We start from the raw sequence: 20,594 nt of genomic DNA, 5'->3' as shown, positions 1-20,594 counted from the left end.
GCTGGGAGCACATGCCGTGTCAGGGCAGTGGCGCATCGCTTAACCGCTCCACCACAGCGGCAGCGGGGCTATGACGACTTCCAGGCATCCATGAATGTCAACTAGAAAATTACATCCTGCGTATCTGGGAATTAACCCATTACGTCAGACGCTTTAGGTTGAGCTTAGTTGCCCCTTCAACTTTTTAAAAACATTTCAGCACATACACCTACTAAATATTTTCGTAAGTGAAAACGTAAGCGGATATTATATATATGAATTGACGCTGAACTGCTGCTGAGCATATTTCACCTGTAGATAAACCGTATTTGATCCTTGGAGCAGTTGGATAGCCTGTACTTTTTTCTACCGCCATCTTGATAGCTCATTAAGTACCCATCTTCCGAGGAACAATTCTCCGATCCGGGATAGCCTGGAAACTTGTCAAGAGCGCTGGTGTTATCATGGCTGGCTCCCAATCTGAAACATTCCAAGAAGAAGGTATTCCAGTATACAAGACAATGCAAATGATTTAAAATGTACCGAGAGATTTTGTTCTAAGAGCAAACTTCAGGATCGTACGAACTCTGCTGGCGCGTGCACTTTCACTGAACGTGCAGGAAATATTGTTTGTTGAGAAATTCAACGCTTGCAGTGCTCCTTTCATGACTGAAGCTTGTGAGGATCGCATGATGGACGTTTTGATAGAGAAACAATGCGTGGCGCTCACGGGAAGCAAAGCTTTCATAGCCCCTCTTTTGTCTCTCGCTTCTTCACCGAGGACGAGGCTTTTTTAACCAAAAAGTAACTCCAATGGTAATGTTGATGCCAGTCAATGGTGAACATTATGCTGTTCAAAAGACTGGAGCCTTTACAAAATTTTTTTTAGATATTCTATAGACAGCTTCTACACCACCTAAAGCTTTGCAACTAAGGCTAGAGCTTTGCAAAAGACGCATTTTTGTACTCTGTCCAGTTCTTTAGCAAGTGCTTTTTTATTTTACCATCTCAAGCACAGTTTGCCCCTGATTTACGGAGAAGACTAACGGGTGAATCCACATCCATAAAAACTAGCCCCCTCGTTGGCTCAGTGGCTATAGTGCTCGGCTGCTGACCCGATAGACGCGGGTGCGATCCCGGCCTCGGCCGTCGCCTTTCGATGGAGGCGAAATGCTAGACTGTGTGTTGTCACTGCACGTTAAAGAACCGCAGGTGTCCGAAATTTACGGAGCCCTTTACTACGACGTCGTCCATAGCCTCAATCGCTTTGAGAGATTAAACCCCATAAGCCTAAACCAAAAACCATACCAGTGCCGCCTGTTGGGTCTGTAAGATTCACCTGATTAATTCTTGATTTTATTTGCTTTTTGGTGTTGCTACAGTCGCCTCTATACCTATCGACATCACTTCGAAGGTGTTCGACGGCGCGTTCAGGTCAGTACAAATAAGGCGTTTCAAAGCAACGTTAATTTACATTACAGATTATCTGAGTTCAGAAAAAATTGCAGAACCATAATGTTAAGACACCTAGAGCCATGGTTTTTACGTCACCATTGCAGATCTACGTTTCAAAGTGATGGCAGCTGTAAATGGTGTGTCTTTTCATGCTCCTCGTATGTGGAAGGTTCTGGGTTCGATTCTCTGCGCCGGTTGGCACCTATAAGTTTTCCAATGAGTGTACGATTTTCCCTTGCCGTGTACTGAGCTGCTCTCCTGTAACTATTATATGGTCATGTTTGTCGCAACTTTTATCTTTGGTTTTGATTTCACTTCGCGCAAAGCCAAGAGGTGAAATGCTTCGAAAAGTGGGTCTTGCAGCCCACCTCGTTGGTATCAAAATACGTTAGTCGTGGGCAGGCTACCCTGTGCCGGCAACCCCTCTTACTCAAATTGTGACGAAGTCAAAGAAAAGATTGATCAGTTTCGCATTATGCTAGCTGATGTAGCTGCATTGAAAAGCTGGTAAAAAAACTTTGGAAGTGCTGCTGAACTTGTAATCAAGTTACCAACTAGCAACAATTAACACTTGGTTCAATTTGTGCACCTTGTTAAAGTTTTGTGAAAGGCCGAGCCACAGGCCTCGAATCAACTCGAAGACCCGGAGACTGTAAACAAGTTTTTATACACCAAATTTTTTCCTTGTTTTGCCGCAACATTTGTCAGGAAATGAGAGATGTGGCTGGCTGGAAGTTGGACATTAGCGGCACCCGTTCGGTTGCACAGCTTGCTCTCAGTGACGTAAAACATTTTCTCAGGAATGTCGTGAGTGCTGAGAACATGTTGACATCAAACGTATTCAAGCTCCAAGTAGCAATGAGCGTATACCGTGAAATTCATCAAGCTAATTAATTTTGCCTCAACACATATTCGTAGAATGGTTGGACCGTTCAGGTTTTGTGAACTATTTGAAGCAGCTCACGCGTTCGGCGTAGACACAAGTGCGCCCTGAGTGGCTTAGTCCCATAGTATGACAATTTATAGCGGGCAGAGTTGTGGTATGCTATTGTTTTGTGCTGAGGCTGTAAAAATAAATAGCAATAATTGCCTCTGTCCACGCCACTCCCTATATGAAGCTGAGGTTGAATGACGAGCCTGCGCCTTAAGGAGGTTATTCTTATTCTTTCTTTGCCATTCTGTGATATTGTTCCAGCCCCGAAGGCGAGGATATCAGCGTACCGAACCTCGAATCCTTCATTCTAATCGACTTTTGCCAGTTCTACTGCCCGTTCCTCGAAATCATCTGTACTTAATTGAGATATCAGTTGTGTTGTCTGAGGGAACGTAGCATTTTTGCGTGCTCACGGGACCTCGCAACTCGCTTGAACAATTTTTAGAGTATTCTGCACAGTCGCGTTTAATTGGTAAGCAACAAGCGTTGTGGGGGCAGCAATAGTTTGTTCTTTGACGATGCTTAAACGTACCATAAGCGACCAGCCCATCTTTCCGCGGCCCAGATTGGGATATTGATTTTTGGGTGTCCGAATATTCAAAATTTTGAAATAACGATTGTAACGTTCGCATATTTGATTCGCTGAAAGAACTGAATGCTGCATGTGCGAAGTTATTCCATAAGAATCGATTGAAATCTCGTCTTCTAGAATTATTTTCATATAATTGACACACAGATCGAATAAGGCATGTCGTAGTCTTCTTAATCGTATGCTTCAAAAGCTAGGTTCACTCCGACTCCTCACACAGTGTTGTTAATAATAATAATTATTAACAACACTGTGTGAGGAGCCGGAGTGGACCTAGCTTTTGACAGTGTTGTTGCGATCGATTTTCGCGATAATAAGAATTTGTCTCCGCGACTCAGTTTATTCCTGTGGCAGCATTCATAACTTTCTCACATGGTTTAACAATTTGGGTAACGTGGCAGTGCCCTGGGAGGTTTAGCAAACTGTTGCCTCGACGCTCCACCTCGTAGGCCATTCCTTTATCGGTATCTCTCGAGCCTCTGATCTAATAAAGTTTGGCGCTAGATAATTGGTGTCGTCATAAAGAGCAAACTGAAATTTTTCTATATGTACGGCTGACGGCGATAGAGTTAATAGGCTGTGCTGGCTTAGTGCTATGGGCCTCCTGGCGATGATCAGAATTGATTAGCGCACTGCTGCCGCTAGGACTACGTTGTTTCGCACGATTACTATTTTAGTACGAATATTCACACTACTATCGAATATTTGTAAAATTGTTTGATTTGTATTCGATTTCGTTCTGTTATTATTGAAATTGAGTCCGATTCGGTTTATATTTACACTTATTCGCATTTTATTTGTAAGAAATATACACTACTCGTAGTTGATTTATTTTTGAAAGAGTACAATCCGCACATTCCTTGTAATTTTCGTTATGGATCTGCAATACAAGCACCGCAGCGACGGCCTAGACATTTGAGCATCAGCCTCGCTTGCGGGAGGTACGAATGCTGAGTACGCATTGTCTGCACACAATATCGGAAATGGTGTTTATTTATGTCTTGCTATTGCTTGTTTAACGTAAAATGTTTTGACTACTTACATATGTGCGATCTCATGACTTAGTCGGCCGACGCCTTCATATGTGGGCGGTCTATCTTCTACAAGTGCGACTTTCTCAGGTCCGCAAACGCCACCAACAAAAGCTATACCTGAAAAAATATTTTGAAGCAGCAAAATAATCAGCCTGGCACTGTTTCCTTTTTCTGTTGTACTGAGAAACTAGTTCAGGTATTACAATATTGCATCTTTCAATACAAAGAACATTTGATGTCTACCTCGACGCCAGAGTAAGTGCCAGCATGAGATATTTTTTCGACAACCTAGCGAATTATTGAATGGGTCTCAGAGCGCCGCCACAGCAAATGTAACACCAACGGTGGTATCTTGTAAGAGGAGCCATTTAGGCTTGCGGAGGCATTTGCTGCATCGAGCTCACGTCATCGTCTGTACTTTCTTCACGAGTACGAAAGAGGGACGCTGCAGGCTGAATTCGGAAGTGTGGACCCTGTTGGTTTTGCCTATAATGATACAGGTTTATGGGGCATCGGCTAAGCTAGCCCAAATTTGACTTCCCCATATGCTGTACATAGGGATTCAAAGTAGATATTAGGGGAGATTCCTCAGTTAACAATGACTGGGTTATTCTCATATTGTACGAATATTGTGTTCCACCTTGTGTTTCATTTTTTTTCGAGTTGGGTTTGTACTGATTACATTAACTGCGAGTGGAAGTGCGTAGCTGCTATTTCAAGGTCACTTATACTAGTGTAAATTTTAGGTAAGTAGAGCCTAATAGGCTCCTGGTGCCTTCTGTGAAAAGCACCTTACATACCATACTGCATTCTTAACCCCTGCTAGCAAATGGGGGGGATCTGATGGTCTGCAGCTTCATTAGTTGATTGTCTACCGGCATTGTCTACCGTGTTTTATTTGCCTACCACATTCGGTATACAACTGTTCCCGGATGGGTGCCCGTTAATGTCGGAGTATATATAGCGGAACGAATGTATACATGTATACCGCTCCCGTAACGGGACAGTTTTCCTACCCGTTATATGATATTTTTTGGGGGGGAGGGGAGGCGGTGAGGGGAGAAAGGGATGGGAGGGCACAACCAATTTTAATCGCCGCCGTCTTGGATTCGGGAAACCGCAACTATGTCGCCATTTTGTCCCCTGACGTCATACTCACATAGTTGCACCTCTTTCCATTGTCATGCGGCATTGTCTACCGGGCCATGCCTACAGTAGCCGCTGCAGGAGCCCTGGACTGACGGTCCCTTCCGGATTGGACCATCTTCTTTGTTTTACCAATAAATATTTTCTAGCGTCATTATCATAGGCATACGCATCACGCGTCAGTAATGACAGGTACCATAATCCTACGTATCACACGTCAGTCATAACAGGTAATAGATTGCACCACTAGCGCCAACAATCAGACGATACAAAAGCAAGACAAGAGAGGATACCGAACAGTGGGGGGAGAGAGGGGGGGCTGTACTGGCATTTTGTCTAGTGCAAATAGACTTATGCTGCATTTACTGAAGTTTGTGTTCATTATGTTAGTGTTTTGTTTGTAATGCTACGATTACATATGTGTGAGCTTTAAGTGTCAAATGTGCTGCGATTTATTTCCCTATCTTATTGCTTCTTCGGTGATGGAAGTCCCCATAAAGTAATGTACAATAGGCCGTTTTTTGTATCAATTTCTGTGATAGTTGTCAAAATACTGAGAATTATCTGTTATGTAATGCTGCAGATGTGAACAAGGAAAGTGAGGTCCCACAAAGTTAAACTTCGCCTCCTGGCAACTGGTTGTAATGTCTTTCTTCCGCAGTTAACTTGCACGTGCCACAATATTCCTTTTTTCATTGACGTTGCATAATGTGGTATGACATATACGTTATGGTTATGACATTATAGCAGGAAGAAGAACTACGGCAGGATTTACAGAAAGTGTGTAAGACAATAATTTATGATTGATCGATCAAGATCAAAGAACTCAAGGAAGTTATTTGGGATGCTTAGTTTCTATCTCTGTATTAACTGATTTTCGAGAAGTACGTATTGCAACAAACGAAGGGGAATGAATACTAGCATCTATACTGTAAAATGGTGCCAAATTTCATGAGGAGACGTCACGTCGTTTTGGATTGGCAAAAGCAAATATTTTCCGAGAAATTACTGGATCTTAGAAAGTGCGAGTATAAAATAAAATTTTAACTTACCATCAACGTCACTTCCTATTGTGTTATTTCCTGCGAGCACTAGGTCATCGCTGAAGACAAGAAAAATATGGTTAACAAGAACAGAAAACTGGGCAAGTTGGAAAGGAAAACTGGACATGTTGGAAAGGGAATAGTTGGAACTATCGTTCCCAAGCCATTTATCAATATTCCGTAAAGATAGACTGACTTCGAGAGGAGGAGGCGTCATGATCGCGGTAAGAAGCGACTATCGGCCGTCTCTGTTTCCTCTTGACACAGCCCTTGAACTACTGTTTGTGACGGTACGGTTTAGTGGTATCACTTACATAATCGGTGTTTGTTATCGGCCACCTGACTGTTGGTCAATTTTTGTTGATTCTTTTCACTGGGCCATTGAGTGCACCTTTAACAAATTCCCGAATTGCATCCTTATTTTAGGAGGAGATTTTAATTGCCCTGCTATTGACTGGCGTACATCATTTGGAGATTCCCAGGGTAGCCTGTCTCACTGTTCCAACTTTCGCAGTAGTCTTGACTTGTTCAACTCAGCTGGTGCATGAGCCAACCCGTGGGAAACATATCTTGGATTTGATCTTCACTAATCAGCCTCACAATACGGAAGTGCACGTGTTAGAATGTGTAAGCGTTCACAGTTTTGTACACTGTTTACACCCGATACAGGCTCACACAAAAACAGCCGCTAAAAATATATCTTCAACTACGCCAGAGCGGACCAAAACAAAATGAGCCGAATGCTGGCTGACTTCAAAGCCGCGTTCCATCATAACTTCGAGGAACGCAGCAGAAATCAAAACAGGATAATGTTTCGCGACAGGTTGAAAGAAATTGAAGAAGTCTGCGGACCAAAACTTCAGATCAAGACAAGAGTTGATGCTCCCTGGTTCACGAAGGAAATCAGGAAGCATCTGAACACGATAAAAAGGGCATACAGAAAGGCTACTCAGGCTGTCTCACGTGTCGGCATTATTTTTATCAGTTTTATTGCAGCAGTCTCTTAACAGTAGCTGTGTTCCAGACGATTGGCGAACTGCGCTCATTATACCAATATTTTAGTCTGGGGATGGTGCAAATCCTAACAACTACTGACCAACTTCTCTTACTTCAGTGTGCTGCAAGCTACTGGAACACATAATATTTACCCACATCATGAAACACCTTAATGCAAATGCCTGCTACTTGAAAATCAGCATGGTTTTCGATACCGGCATTCATGTCAAACCCAATTATTTGAATTAGTAACGGATATCTATTGTACAATTCACAGCGCCTTGTACACTGACGCAATTTTTATCGATTTTTCAAAAGCCTTCGATCGGGTAGCCCACAAGCGCCTCATCTAAAAGGTGTATAACTTGCAGCTTGGACATGATACTACAATGTGGATTGCAGAATTTTTAGCTAACAGGCAGCACTCCATATCTGCTAACAACATCATATCTCAAACTCAACATGTTAAATCAGGTGTACCTCAAGGATCCGTCTTAGGCCCACTTCTCTTTTTAATTTATATTAATGACAACGCTACAGACATTAGCTCTGTCATACTTCTTTTCGCTGACGATTGTATCATTTATAGAGAAAAAGCGAATCCTAACGACGTTGTTGCCTTGCAAACAGATCTAGATAGGTTAAGTATTTGGTGCAGTGTTTTGCAGATGGAAATAAACACCGGTAAAACCAAACAGATGACTTTCTCTTCACTCACTAAAACTCCAGTAAACAACTACATTATAAATAATAGTATCATTGAGCGCTCATCAACTTTCAAATATTTAGTCGTTGTTCTTTCTCCGGACCTAAGTTGGCATAGCCACATAGAGTATATCACTAGCAAATCCTTGAAAAAATTAAGCCTTCTTAAACGTCGTCTATCTCTAGCTAACCCTGACACCAGACTGCTGGCCTACACTACTCTAGTTCGGGCATCATTGGAATACTGTTCGGTAGTATGGCATCCCCACCAAAACAACTTATCCATCTAAATAGAATCAGTGGAAAATAAAGCAGCACGCTTTATTCTACGGTCGTACTCTCCATACCAGAGTGTTACAGCAATAAAACAATCTCTAAAACTTCTGGACCTCAACATGCGACAGAAATTCTTTCGCCTATTGTTGTTCCACTCCCTTTACTACAACCAGTCATCTTTCGCACGCAGGCACATCACAGCAGCACATCACATATCATCTCGTACCCACCATGCGCATAAAATTCAAACAATTTTCGCTCGCATAAAGAAATATCAGGATTCCCCGCTTGTCTTGGCTATAAGAGAGTGGAATGCTTTACCGACTCAATTTCATAATTAACACTTTGTTTTTTCATTCTTTTTTTCACTCTGTAATATGTATGAAGTGAATCCTTGAGTTTTATGTTATTTGCTGTCCCCCCCCCTCCCCCTATGTAATGCCAAGCCGGGCCCTTAGGGTTCTTAAATAAATAAATAAATAAATAAATAAATAAAATACATCTTTAAGCAGCGCGAAACATAGCACGTAGAGGAAGAAACAATAGATGACATGACCTTGTGTCGTCTCTTGTTTCTTTCACTGCGTGCTGTGTTTCGCGCTGCTTAAAGAAGAAAAATATTCAGGTTCACAGCTGTTTTCAATAAAAGCAGTAAAAAGCATTCATAATATTTTTATGTACCCTTTCAGAATAATCATCATACAGTTACCCAACTGCATTGGGGAAGTCATTATTACACTTCCTTTTCTGGTCTATATGCCGCATATATCATAAGCACCGTAATCTTAATTTTTCTCCCAATTATTGGCGGCAGAATTGGCGCGTACATAATGTGCATTAAAAAAGGAGGATTGTTTAGTCTTCTTCAAAGGAATATATTTTATAACATGGGCAGCGCTCACACAAGTAGAGCCAGCCAACGCATGATAGCGCGTAGTGCTTTTCGAGTTGTCGTTCTTCAGGATTTATGTTCTTTGCATTCGCGCTTTTGTGCCCTAGCGCTTTTTCTGCACTCCATCGTGTTCATCGTAAGGTGCCGTCGTTATTCGACTCAAGCGCTCAGTCACCTGTGAACATTCGTCATACTGGGTCCCGCAATTGGTTTGCGCCGAAGTGGAACCGACGAACTCTACTCAGGCGCTCGAGATGACGCACGAGAAACGTTGTGCGAAATAACTATTGTATTACACATTTCTAGTGCTATTGATACCCGAACATAGCCAACAGTTATTGAGAAGAAACAATTTTGAAGGCCAAAGAGTTTACGAACGTTATTTTATCTTATATTGCAAAGTTTCAATATTACAAACAATTTAACTGGAGATCTGCACTAGACAGGCTTACTTTTTTTCCCTGTTAATGTTTTTACTATCGTCAAAAGCATTTCTTATTGATTCTCAATGGCAGTTTTAAGTGCTCTATGCGAGCGATGGAAACATTTGAAAAGAAAAATTATGCTGGATATCGACAGAAGGGACCATTAGCCTCAATATTTCTATGAGACTACTTTACAATTTCCCAGCATTAAAAAAAATTTATCCATGAATGTTGAACATGAGAATTTGATCCGTTTTCGATTCGGTTCGTATTAAATTCTTCTTCTGCGAAACTGTTCATATTCAACTCTGTTTATAGGTACGCCATTTTTGTTCAATTTTTTTGAAGACTGCATAAATTTAACAACAAACAAACTAGCGTATTTCACCAGAGGGCAGCCGATTACAGTTACATTACAGGCTTGGGATTACATATGTCTCAGAGCATCACTGCTCAGTATAGCAAAGTCATCGGTGTTGATATGCAGGTGATTTTCATGGTCTGAAGAGCTGGAATTTTGACTTGTGCTTCCTAGTCAGATTGCATCAGGACGGGAGGTAGCGTGAAATTGGAAATGCGAACACAAAGACGCAGGCAAGCCATGCTTCAGCGCCTCGCATAGCCGCTCTTTTGTGCTCGTCCTTCGCGTTTCGCGGTGCCTTCCATCCTCATAATTTTCACAGCCATTGTTGAGGTAGGGCGATTATCGCAGGTTTTGTCACCGCCGCTAGCGTTCACCGTTTTCAGTGTAGACCTTGAATGACTCAGTGCCAATTTATATATTAGTTATTTCTGGCTGGTGCTCAACATTGAGCCAGACACATGGAGGCAAACAAGAAAAGTGTTTGAATTTAAATCGTGGACAACTCATCGAGGTATAAAAACAAAACTGATTGATACATCGTTAAGTTGCAGGAAAACATCATATTGGGCTAGGGATATAACGCGAGGTAACGCGAGTCAAGTCGAAATTAAGGAGGCGAAATAAACTTACGCAGGGCATGCAATGCTAAGGCACGATAACCGATGGCCGTTAAGGGTAGCGGTCGGGATTGTGAGAGAAACCAAGCTCAACAGAGGGAGCCAGAAGCTTGAGTGGCTGGATGAGATGAGGAAGTCTGCGGGGATAACGTGGCCACTGCTGGCACACGACGGTGTATATGTACAGATATGGGAATGGCCAGTACTCTGCAGTGCGCGTAGTCACGCTGATGCCGATGCTCATGGTAGCAGGTTTACTTCCCACTGCAATTTGTCTACAATGGGGGAACAGAGGACTATTGCCTTAAGGGGAAATGCAGAGAATGATACCGTTTTTTTTGCTAATGTCAAAAAATATTCATTAAAAACCCAGAGGGATATGGGAACGAGGTTGTTGCAGCAGGATCGTACGGCATGGCGGAAAATATTTAAAAGGTAGTAGGCAATTATAATGTGATCAGTCATTTGTTAATAAATGACGTAAGTTTTATTTTTGGTTTTAGGGCACATATTGTTGGGCGGAATCAGGAGCATCCAGATTCAAAGGCGAATTCAATTTTTACAATGTCTACATCAGCGTTGTGGTTCTAGATATTGAAGGCTTTTAAGCGCGGAAAATTTGCCCATACCTCAACTAACGGGCGAGAAGCGCCGGAGGTTGTACAGCCGCGTTTCACACGCAGGGGGATTTGTTTAAAGGCCCAAAACCGAAGCAAAGTTCCTTGGGTGTCGGGCCCAACAGCGCTCTCGCTCTCAGCTTCGCCGGTAACAAATAGTACTTAATATAGAGTCTACGCTCTGAGCGCAGAGCCGCAGCGCCGGAGAAACGCTGCGATGTTTTTTAGCAAAAATGTACGAGAATTACGCAGTGTACTGCGTGGCAGCACGGCGCAGCGAAACTGCATCGGCGGGGTTCGCTTAATAAAGCGACAGGCGCGATTACTAGCTGTTAATGCCTTCTCCGATTTAATATCACTACGAACGTACGCCGGGAAACCGCATGAAGCAGACGTAAAACTCATGCTTGTGCTAGTTGGCTCATGCTTGAAGATTCAATGAAAACAGAGCGATAAATGAGGACAAAACTATAACACACACGACAGGACCAGCGTCTGTCTAGCGTTCTGCTTGTACTTTTGTCCTCGTTCGCTGAGCCATTTTCATTAAATCGCCAAGCATGAACCAACTAGCCCAAGCATGAGTTTTGCTTGAGCATATTTCTTCCACATTGGGCGCTTTCGATCATCGATGTTTCCGCACCGATCCCGCCAATTTGCGTGTTAACCTGATGGCTCTCTCTACCTGCCAGTCTCGAGTGGTGTCGCATTGCTGGAGACGAAAACCTGCCATTGGAAGTACAGTCTATCTTCGGTGTTTTGGAGCCAGCTTCTGTACACGTTAGGGGCGTATGCAAAATACTCAAGTTGGCGCTGCTCCTGTCCTGTGTGTTGTACTTTTGTCTTTGTTCGTCGTGCCGTTTTCATTGTATCTTCTACCGTGCAGCATGGGGCTGCATTAGTACTCCTTGTCAAGAGGACGAGTCGCGAGCACTTAACGAGCAACTCTACGATTAAGGAGTGCGTCTATCATGATTTAGAATGTGGGCGTGCTTTTATGGTGGGCCAAAATCTCCCCGCTTGCAGTGGGGCTAAACCATTTCCTGCGTATGTCAAGCATCGGTCTTTGGTATCGGGTTGTGTTGCGCGCATATTTCCGTTTTCCATATCACGGACCACTATGCCGATTTAGAAATTTTAAAACATGCGTTCACCTTGACACTAAAGACTGCTTCTATTGCAATATAAAATTGTGCTCTAAATCCACAAATTAGAAAGTTAGTAAGGTAATAATAGCGAATGAATATTATTTTAACAACGTATAACAACAAAGATAATGTCTGCCATGCCATGCAATCAACATGCAAAGACCATATTTTCCTATTCTTCATTGCTTTTAGAAAAAAAAAACACCTGCACAAATTAATAAACACTCCCGTATTTTGTTTATACATTGTGACACATGCGGATGAAATGCCGAGATATAGACCAAAGACCAACTCCACCAGCCCCTTAACGGACCCCGTCCCGCTGCCTCATAAGGACAGGCGCCAAATATAAACACGGTCAGTAGTTTTATAGTGCCCCAATGGCTGGCAGATGTTTTAATTATTTGAATGCCAACTGCTAAGAAAGAGGAGAAAAAAAAATGTCTTAATTGGCCGTCTTAATACAGGCGCCAAGAACATCTATTGCGAACATGGCTTGCTCTCGGTCCTTGTTGGGGTCCGTCAACCAGGTGGCCCAGGTAGGAGGAGGAGGATTTCGATCATGGGGTGAGGTGAGTGAGTCGGGGCAACAAAAGAGACTTTGTTTCCTAACTGTGCGGAAGAGTCTGTGCTCGAGCATCTTGTTATACTCGTCCCGCAGGCATATTTTTCTTACAACCTCTTAACAAAGGCAGCCGCAACGGCGTTTAGGCATTAATGGTTTTGTGCACAGAAGTCACAGTTGCCTTAGAAATTGATTCAACAATGCATGAAACCAAAAATTTCTTGCGAAAAGCCCAAGCGCCAATGGCAGAATTTTAGACTGAGTAGCCATACCTGGTCAGGAAGACGGCAATATCACAGTGATTAAAAGCACCTTGAAGTGCGAGTTCTTTCATATTATCCAATGTCGCCTCCACGTCGACCCCATCACTCGTCCTGTTGATGATCATATCACTCTACAATGAAAATAATGAGGTAAGGAATATTGATTAAAATGTAGAAAAGCGGCAAACAGAAAGACAAGTAGAATAATACCAATGCACAGGGAAGGCACTGTACGTCAAGAGTAGTAGTAGTAAAGACTTTTATTCGACCATAATTTATAGGCCGAGCATGTCGACCGCCTGGGCGACCAGAAGCCGCTGTTCTTCTTCCCCTTCAGCGCCAAGCCAGTCGAGCCAGGTGGTGATGGATAGAAAGGGTGGGGGGAAGGAACCCGACTGCTGAGCAGCCGGGCAATAGAAGAGGCAATGGGCCAGGTCCGCATAGATGCAGGGGCAGTTGGGACAGGAAGGGTCCGATCGATAGCGATAGAGGAAGAGGCGGGACGGGGTGATAACTGCATTCATCTGAATGTGCCGAAGAAGGCGAGACTCCGGCACCGTGAGTGATGGATGAGGAGGAGGGTAAAGGCGTTTGTCGAGGCGGAGCTCAAGGTAGACCTCTTTTATGGTGCGGCGAAGGGTGAGCCTCCCACCGTCCTCCGAGGGCTTGGGCCAGGGGATCAACGGTGCCCGGAAAAGTGTGTCGCGGGCGAGCTGATGGGCCAGCTCATTGCCGTCAATCCCTGAGTGCCCAGGGACCCAGCGGAGGAAAACGATGGAAGGCTGCAGTGCGGAGACCGCTCGCTCGACCTCCTGTTGGAGAGAAGGGGTCAGGGTGCGTTTCTGTATGTGGTGTATAGCGGCTTGTGAGTCTGAATAGACTGTGTACTCTTGGAGAGAGGGAAGGAGGGCAAATGACTGGAGGGCATGCGCAATGGCGAGGACCTCGAGGGACAATGCGTCTGGAGGGTGTAGATACGGCCCGCTGGTGTGGGTTTCAGGAGAAGGGAGGTGTGGATGGTACAGGGCGTAGCCGCAGGAACCTCGAGGAGCCACGAAGGAGGCATCCGTGTAAGCTACACCCTGGGTATCAAAGAGGGGGGAATGGTGCTGTGCGGCCGCATGACGACGTCCGGCGTGCAGGACGGGGGACATGTTGGTCGGGAGGGGAAGGATACGAAGATTGGGAGCGGGGGTGGGAATAGGAGAGGTAAACGGGGAGATTGGAATGGGCGAGATACCCGCTTGAGTCAATAACCACTGACCCTGACGGGTAAGGGAAAGCCGGGCAAGTTGTGAGTCACGATGGAGACTGAGAAGAGAACGAAGAGGATGGAAGAGGCCTGTGGCAAAGAGCTTAGTGGTAGAGGTAGTGATAGGGAGGTTGAGAGCTGCCTTGTAGAGGCCCACAAGGGCAGTCTCGAGAGCGTTAAGTTGAGTCTGATTGAAGGAAGCGTAGGGTGCAAAGTACAAGACTTTGTTGAGGGCCAGCGCGTGGGCAACGCGGCACGCGTGAGCCTCGTGGAGACCTGAGCGTCGAGTGACCACGCGCCGCAGGAGGTGAGTTACAGAGTGGCAGGTGGTGACAGCGCGGTGGAGGGCTTGCACATTTTTAGCCGCATGCAAAGGGAAGCAAAGAACTTTGCACTGTGTGACGACAGGAATGGGAGAGCCAGAAAGGTGGAGAGAGACGAAGTGGTTGTGTGAGCGCTGGTAGGAGGAATGGTTGAGAAGGAGAAGCTCGGATTTCTCAGGAGCAGGAGAGAGGCCAGCGGTGGTGAGAAAGGAGTCGATGAGATCTAGGCCACGTTGCAGGGTGTCCTGTACGTGACCGGGAGAGCCAGATGAACACCAGAGAGTGATGTCATCGGCGTAAAATATATGATGCAGGTCGGGAATTTCAGCTAGCTGGGAGGCGAGAGGGGCCATAGCGAGATTGAAAAGGGTAGGAGAGAGAACAGCACCTTGAGGAGTGCCACGGGTGAGGTGGTGTGGGTTAGACAAGTGGGTATCTACTCGAAAGCGAGCCACACGTTTAGAGAGGAATGAGCGGATATAGGAGTACATGCGGGAGCCACAATCCAAAGAGGCGAGTTGAGAAAGGATGTGATCGTGGCAAACACCGTCAAAGGCCTTGCGAACATCGACAGTCACAAGTGCGTAAATTTGAGTGGGTGTAGGGGACAGGAACGTTTGCTGGAGAATCAGAAACATGTCCTGTGCACAGACGCGTCGTCGGAAGCCAATGAGAGAATGGGGGAAGAACTCCCGTGCCTCAAGAAAATCAGAGAGGCGAGTCAGAGCCATTCGCTCAAGGGTCTTACCAACGCACGACGTCAGGGAGATTGGGCGGAGGTTAGAGAGAGAGGGAGGTTTGCCCGGCTTTGGAATCATAAAAATAAGGGAGGATGTCCAGGAGCTCGGCAAGCAGCCGCTCTCCCAGGCCTCATTGTAGGTTTGAAGGAGGAATTCTTTGGCGCAGTCAGGAAGGTTACGAAGTGTGGTGTATGTAATGGCATCCTCACCGGGAGCCGAGCGTGTAGAATTAGCAGGCAGAGCAGATTCGAGCTCCCGGAGAGTGAAGCATTGGTCCAGATCGGGGTTAGGTCCACCTGAGTACACCGGGTAGGAGGGTGCCAGAGGGGGCGGGAGGTAGAGAGAGGCGAGTTGATCAAAAACTTCGGAGGGAGTCCCCTGAGTGAGGGCTTTAGCTAGAGTGGGAGCAAGGGCAGGCTTACTGCCAAGGAGGGATTTAAAGAGAGACCATGCGGATCGCGAGTGCAATGCAGAATCAAGGCCATCACAAAGAGCACTCCAACGAGAATGCTCGAGGGAGGCGCAGTGGGCGACGATCTCAGCCCGCAGAGCAGTGATCCGGGAGGAAAGTTGGGCATTGTGTGGTTGGGAGCGAAAGGAGCGTTGAAGACGTTTACGGCGACGCCATAAACGGATAAGGTGTGGATCTGGGTCCTGGATTGGGTAACGAGAGCGAACACGACGGCTACTGGACGTGAGCGCTGCAGAGATGCGCGACGTCCAGTCTTCGTAGGATTGAAAGGAGTCGGAGGCGAGATTTGTGCGAAAAGCATGCCAGTCAGTGTGAATAACCGGATGACAGCGAGGGATGTGGGAAAGAGAGGTGGTGATATGGATGAGAAAGTGGTCACTTAGAAGAGTTTCGGCTGTCACCTGCCAGTGAAAGGAAAGTGAACCCCGAGAGAAAGTGAGGTCGGGTGTCGTGGAGCGTTGTGAGGCAATGCCCGCTCGAGTAGGAGAGCCAGGAGTATTAAGAAGGGTGAGGTGGCGTTCCTGGGCCAGACAATGCAGGAGGCGGCCGGGTTTGAGGGTTTGTGGGTAGCCCCAGAGTGTGTGAGGGGCATTAAAGTCACCACCAAAGAGGAGATGGGAGGTAGAAGGAAGAGAGTGAAGGAATTTGCCCAGAGCAGAGAATAAAGAGGAAGTGACAGGGGGGTTGTAAAAAGACAAAAGGACGAGTGAGATGCGGGAAGAAGGGTGGTAATAAACCACACAAACGAAATATTTAAGGAGGGTGGAGGGGATGTCAATTTGCTCTACGAGCACGTCACTGCGTACATAAATAGACGCAAGTGGCGTGGCCGTAGTGGCATGGTAGGCGCGGTAGCCTGGGACATTGCGGGCCGTCCGGGTCTCCTGGAGAAGGAGAAAATGAGGCAGAGAGGGGCGGGTGAGTAGATACTGGTGGAGGGGGGTCTTATTGTGGCAAAGATTTCGGCAGTTCCACTGCACAATTTCGAGGTCCTCGCCAAACGCCATTATGAGAGTGGAGAGGAACGCGATGGTACGCGTTCCTTCTTTTTTGCCGGGGGCAGTGACTCATGGACGGATTGGAGCATAGATGTGAAAGATTCCAATTGCTTTGATTGTGCTTGGAGGGTGGTAAGAATCTGGAGAACCGATGTTTCCAGCTGAACCAAGCGAGTGTGATGTGCCTGTGTGGTGGTTTCGACAAGGTCAGCCAAAGGGGCGACCTGGGCGCTGGAGGAGGGAGTGGGGAACGTGGCAAGGTGCTCATTTAGCTTGCTAAGCTGGGAGGTAAGAGAGGAGGTGGTTGTCTGGAGGGTTTGAGTCAAGGCATGTATCTGCTGTTGTAGATCGTGGGAAATGCGCTGCTGCTCTCGCTGCTGGCGTTCGAGCATTGCTAGCCGGAGGTCGAAGGAGCGGCTCGCGTCAGTCAAGGATGGAGAGGGTGGTGTAGTGGAAGAGAGGGACGCTGGCACCGAGGATCCTTTAACTATGGCGGCGAAGGAGCCTGGTGGTGACGTGATCGGAGCTGATGGATATTCATGATTAGAGGAGGAGGAGGAGGAGGGGGTGGTGGGTTGAGTGGCCCGGCGCAAAGCTAGGCGTCGGAGGTATGCAGCTTTAGCACACTCGCGTTGTTTAGCAAGGAGGAAGGGGCAAGTGGGGTCGAGGGAAGGGTGGGTATTCACCTGGCAATGAACGCACCAGGGCTGGGCACACACATGAGCGGAAGGGTCAGCGGGTAGAGGAGCAGCACAGCGACGGCACTTTGCCGGAACGCTGTGCTGGGGGCATTGGTGGGCGCGGTGGCCTAGAGTGAGACAACGGGTGCAGGTGGGAGGCTTAGGTTTATGAGGACGGCACCGGAAGGCAACGCGTTTGAAATATACAAAGTGGGGGATGACGGTACCAGCGAACGTTATGAGCACTGATTGAGTGGATCCCATCATGCGTGCAGCGAGAATATCTGTTTTGAAAGATTCTAGTTCATGCATGAGCTCATCAGGAGTGAAGTGGCCACCGGCGTTATGGATGACGCCGAGGCATGAGATGGGAGGATGGGGGGAATAAGTTTTGATGCTGACAGGCTTACCGTGAAGGTGAAGGTGCGTGATAGAAAGTAGGAGGTGGGCGTTGAGAGGAGAATGAGTTTTTAAAAACACAAGGCTTTGGGCTGGCTTGGCCTGAAGGGTGATGTCTGCACTGGTCTTGGAGGAAAGTTGTGCAGCGGAGGTGACTGCGGCGAGCACGTCGTAGAGAGGCAGCTTGGGATTGAGGGTACCAGGAGGGAGTTGTATGCCAACAGTGATGAGCTCGGAGCGGGGTCGGGTGGCGGAAGCAGGCTTACGGCTGGCACCGATGGTGCTCCAGCCGATTTCCGGGGATGAAGTGTCGTCTACCGGGGACGCCATGAAGTCCATGTCTGCCGACGAATCGTCAGCCTGGGGCGCAATCTGGGACGCTGGTGCCGGGCTGCAGGTCTTGGTGTCAGCGGGTAATGTGGCTGGTGTAGGCGCGGCGGCACCGGCGGCGTCGACGAACGCAGGCGGCTGCGACGCGTCTATGGGCACAAAGGTGTTGACGTCTCTTACAGCGTGGAGTTGGCGAGCAGTGGACGCTGCGGCGACGACGAACGCTGCCGGCTGCGCCGCGGCCGTCGATCCGGAGCTCCCAGCGTCGCTCACAGTGTTGGTTGCGACAGGATTTTGCGCGGTGGCGTGGGCGGTTGGAGTAGGCCCCGCGGTGGCGGCATCAGTGGGTCTGGGCTGCAGGGGCTTCGTGAGACGCTGCATTGCAGAGGTGCAGGCGCGGCGCGTTAGGGTTAGCGAGGCGCCGCGCCGCTTCAGACTTTTGGAGGCGCTTGAAGGGCCAGCCCGGCAGCGGGCCGTGATGCCGATGGTATCCACGTGCTTCGGAAGCCTTCCGGAAACGATGGAGAGGAAATCCAGGGGCGGGCGAAGCCCTGGATTAGGCCAGGGGCAGGTGAAAGCGGAGCTCGATAGGCAGCCAGCTAAACAGGGCGGCGCCACCTAGCGTCAATGTTGTTTAGAGAACATAACTCTAGTGAGCCGCTAGAAAAAAAAGTTTTCCTGAAGGCGCCAATTTAGAGAAAGATATGAAAAGTGACACAGTTTGCGCTTCATTAATTTGTCGTTTTGAGCTTTGTCTTAAAAGCGATATCGTTATATTACGCCTATAGGCCTCAACAAGTAACGCATCTGTTGTCAAATGCTTGAGGTTTAAGCGCGGAATTGTACAGGACTCGAGGAGTAGAGCTAGTTTATCACGGCAGAATCCACGTTTTTCGGCACTAACTTCCTTAAAATTTTTGGGTAGTGGTGGAAGCATGCTGGTGCTTTAGACTAAAGTTCATGAACCAACTATTATGAAATATTTGTGTGCTTGTTTTGCTTCAAACTTCTGTCTGAAGCGCAAGCTTGTTTCCACCTCTGCCAGTAAAAAATGCTGGCGGTAAAAAATCCTCGGCCCGTAAAAATTTGATGCGAGCTTTGATCTCACAGCAGAATAGTAGACTATTTTGTTCAGCCATCTTGATAAGCTTAGAGACGACATAATTTTTGCAGGCTGTTAGCAAGCTGAAACGTTTTGTAAGATTTATCGCAAGACTGCTCTCCGGGCAAGCTGATTGCAGGCGAGGTTGACTTACCATATTTCTGATGACTTTGTTAAGTTGGAACCGTAGCTTCGGGTGAGTCATGTCAAGGAACCTGAGGGCTACCTTCACTCAAAAGAAGAAAAGAGTTTCAAAAAAGCACTGCGAGCTTTCTATTAAATATATCTTGTTGAGAATTCGGACATGATTACGCGAGTACAACCGCGTACCCAAAAGTTCTTCAGCATAAAGCCATAAATGAAACTTTCTTTACTAATTTCACGTGCATTGCAACAGAGGCGAATGCCATCACTAATAAGGTATTCAGCAGAGGAAGGCAAGGGGATATGAAGGGCTCCTTATGACATACGTATTTCAGGTGCTGCCGCCCACATCGAACGCTTAGGGCGGCGGCTGTTCGAGGAATTTGTTGTGCTGCTTATGACATCAAAACATGACCGAACAGAGGTCCTCGCTAAACTATATAATAGATAATAATATGAAAACGTGAGACTCGTTATCACATACTTAAATAATAAAAAGGAGATGCCTACCGCATTTAACATAGCGGCAAGATACAGTACAAGCTCTTCGATTGTCTTAAATGCAGACTCATATTCACGGTCTAAAACAAAGCAGGTTTCGGCAATGAACTTCATGGGATGTTTTCTTGGTCTCTGGGCTTCTGTTCCTGCAAGAAGAGTTTAGTTGTGGCTGAGTACCAATGGTCACTTTTTCGAACACCTAAGCGCAGTTCACTCTCATGGAATTGATTCTCGAAAGATTTGATGCTTGTGCGTGAAGTTGCTTCCCACACTAAGTAGGCTGCTTATTAAAAATAATAATTAGTAGAGCTCTAAAGTAGTTAAACGAGAAAACATGCAAAAACATGTGTTCAGCCTTATTGGAACATGTTTTTGCTTTTCTGGGTCGTCGGTAGGTCTGGCGACGGTATTAGACTCAGGTTAAGCTCTTATCGGTTTTAAGATAATCCGATCTGTTGGTGCCGCAGTTGGAAGTTGATGAAGACCATGTGCAATGCACAGCGTAAGAATGTGTTTCGTCTTAATACGAGGCGCTTCCGGCAGCGCCGGTTTTCCAGTGCTCTCGTGCAGCGGCCAGTGAAGCTGACCTCTTCACACCACCGTGG

General features: G+C 46.6%; 1 protein-coding gene across 1 annotated transcript; it reads right to left on the bottom strand.

The window, feature by feature from the left end:
• Positions 1–287: 287 nt before the first annotated feature.
• On the bottom strand, positions 288–20,020 carry LOC144103509 (A disintegrin and metalloproteinase with thrombospondin motifs like). Its single transcript, XM_077636209.1, has 6 exons — positions 19,999–20,020; positions 19,499–19,570; positions 13,058–13,179; positions 6,190–6,239; positions 4,000–4,108; positions 288–459 (listed from the first exon to the last, which is right to left on the bottom strand). Exons 1-6 carry the CDS (start codon positions 20,008–20,010, stop codon positions 288–290), a joined length of 537 nt encoding a protein of 178 aa, XP_077492335.1. The 5' UTR covers positions 20,011–20,020.
• Between the last annotated feature and the right edge of the window lie 574 nt (positions 20,021–20,594).

The sequence above is a fragment of the Amblyomma americanum genome, chromosome 9 (assembly GCF_052857255.1).
Source record: "Amblyomma americanum isolate KBUSLIRL-KWMA chromosome 9, ASM5285725v1, whole genome shotgun sequence".
Classification (NCBI taxonomy): domain Eukaryota; kingdom Metazoa; phylum Arthropoda; class Arachnida; order Ixodida; family Ixodidae; genus Amblyomma; species Amblyomma americanum.
The sequence above is the reverse complement of the archived record's forward strand: the minus strand, read 5'-3'. Positions and strand labels throughout refer to the sequence as shown.

Coding starts and splice junctions, on each gene's coding strand:
- LOC144103509 (XM_077636209.1), bottom strand. Junction 6,240..13,057: donor ATTGCCGTCTTCCTGACCAG/GTATGGCTACTC, acceptor TCTTGTCTTCAG/CGATGACCTAGTGCTCGCAG. Junction 460..3,999: donor AGTCATGAGATCGCACATAT/GTAAGTAGTCAA, acceptor GGAATGTTTCAG/ATTGGGAGCCAGCCATGATA.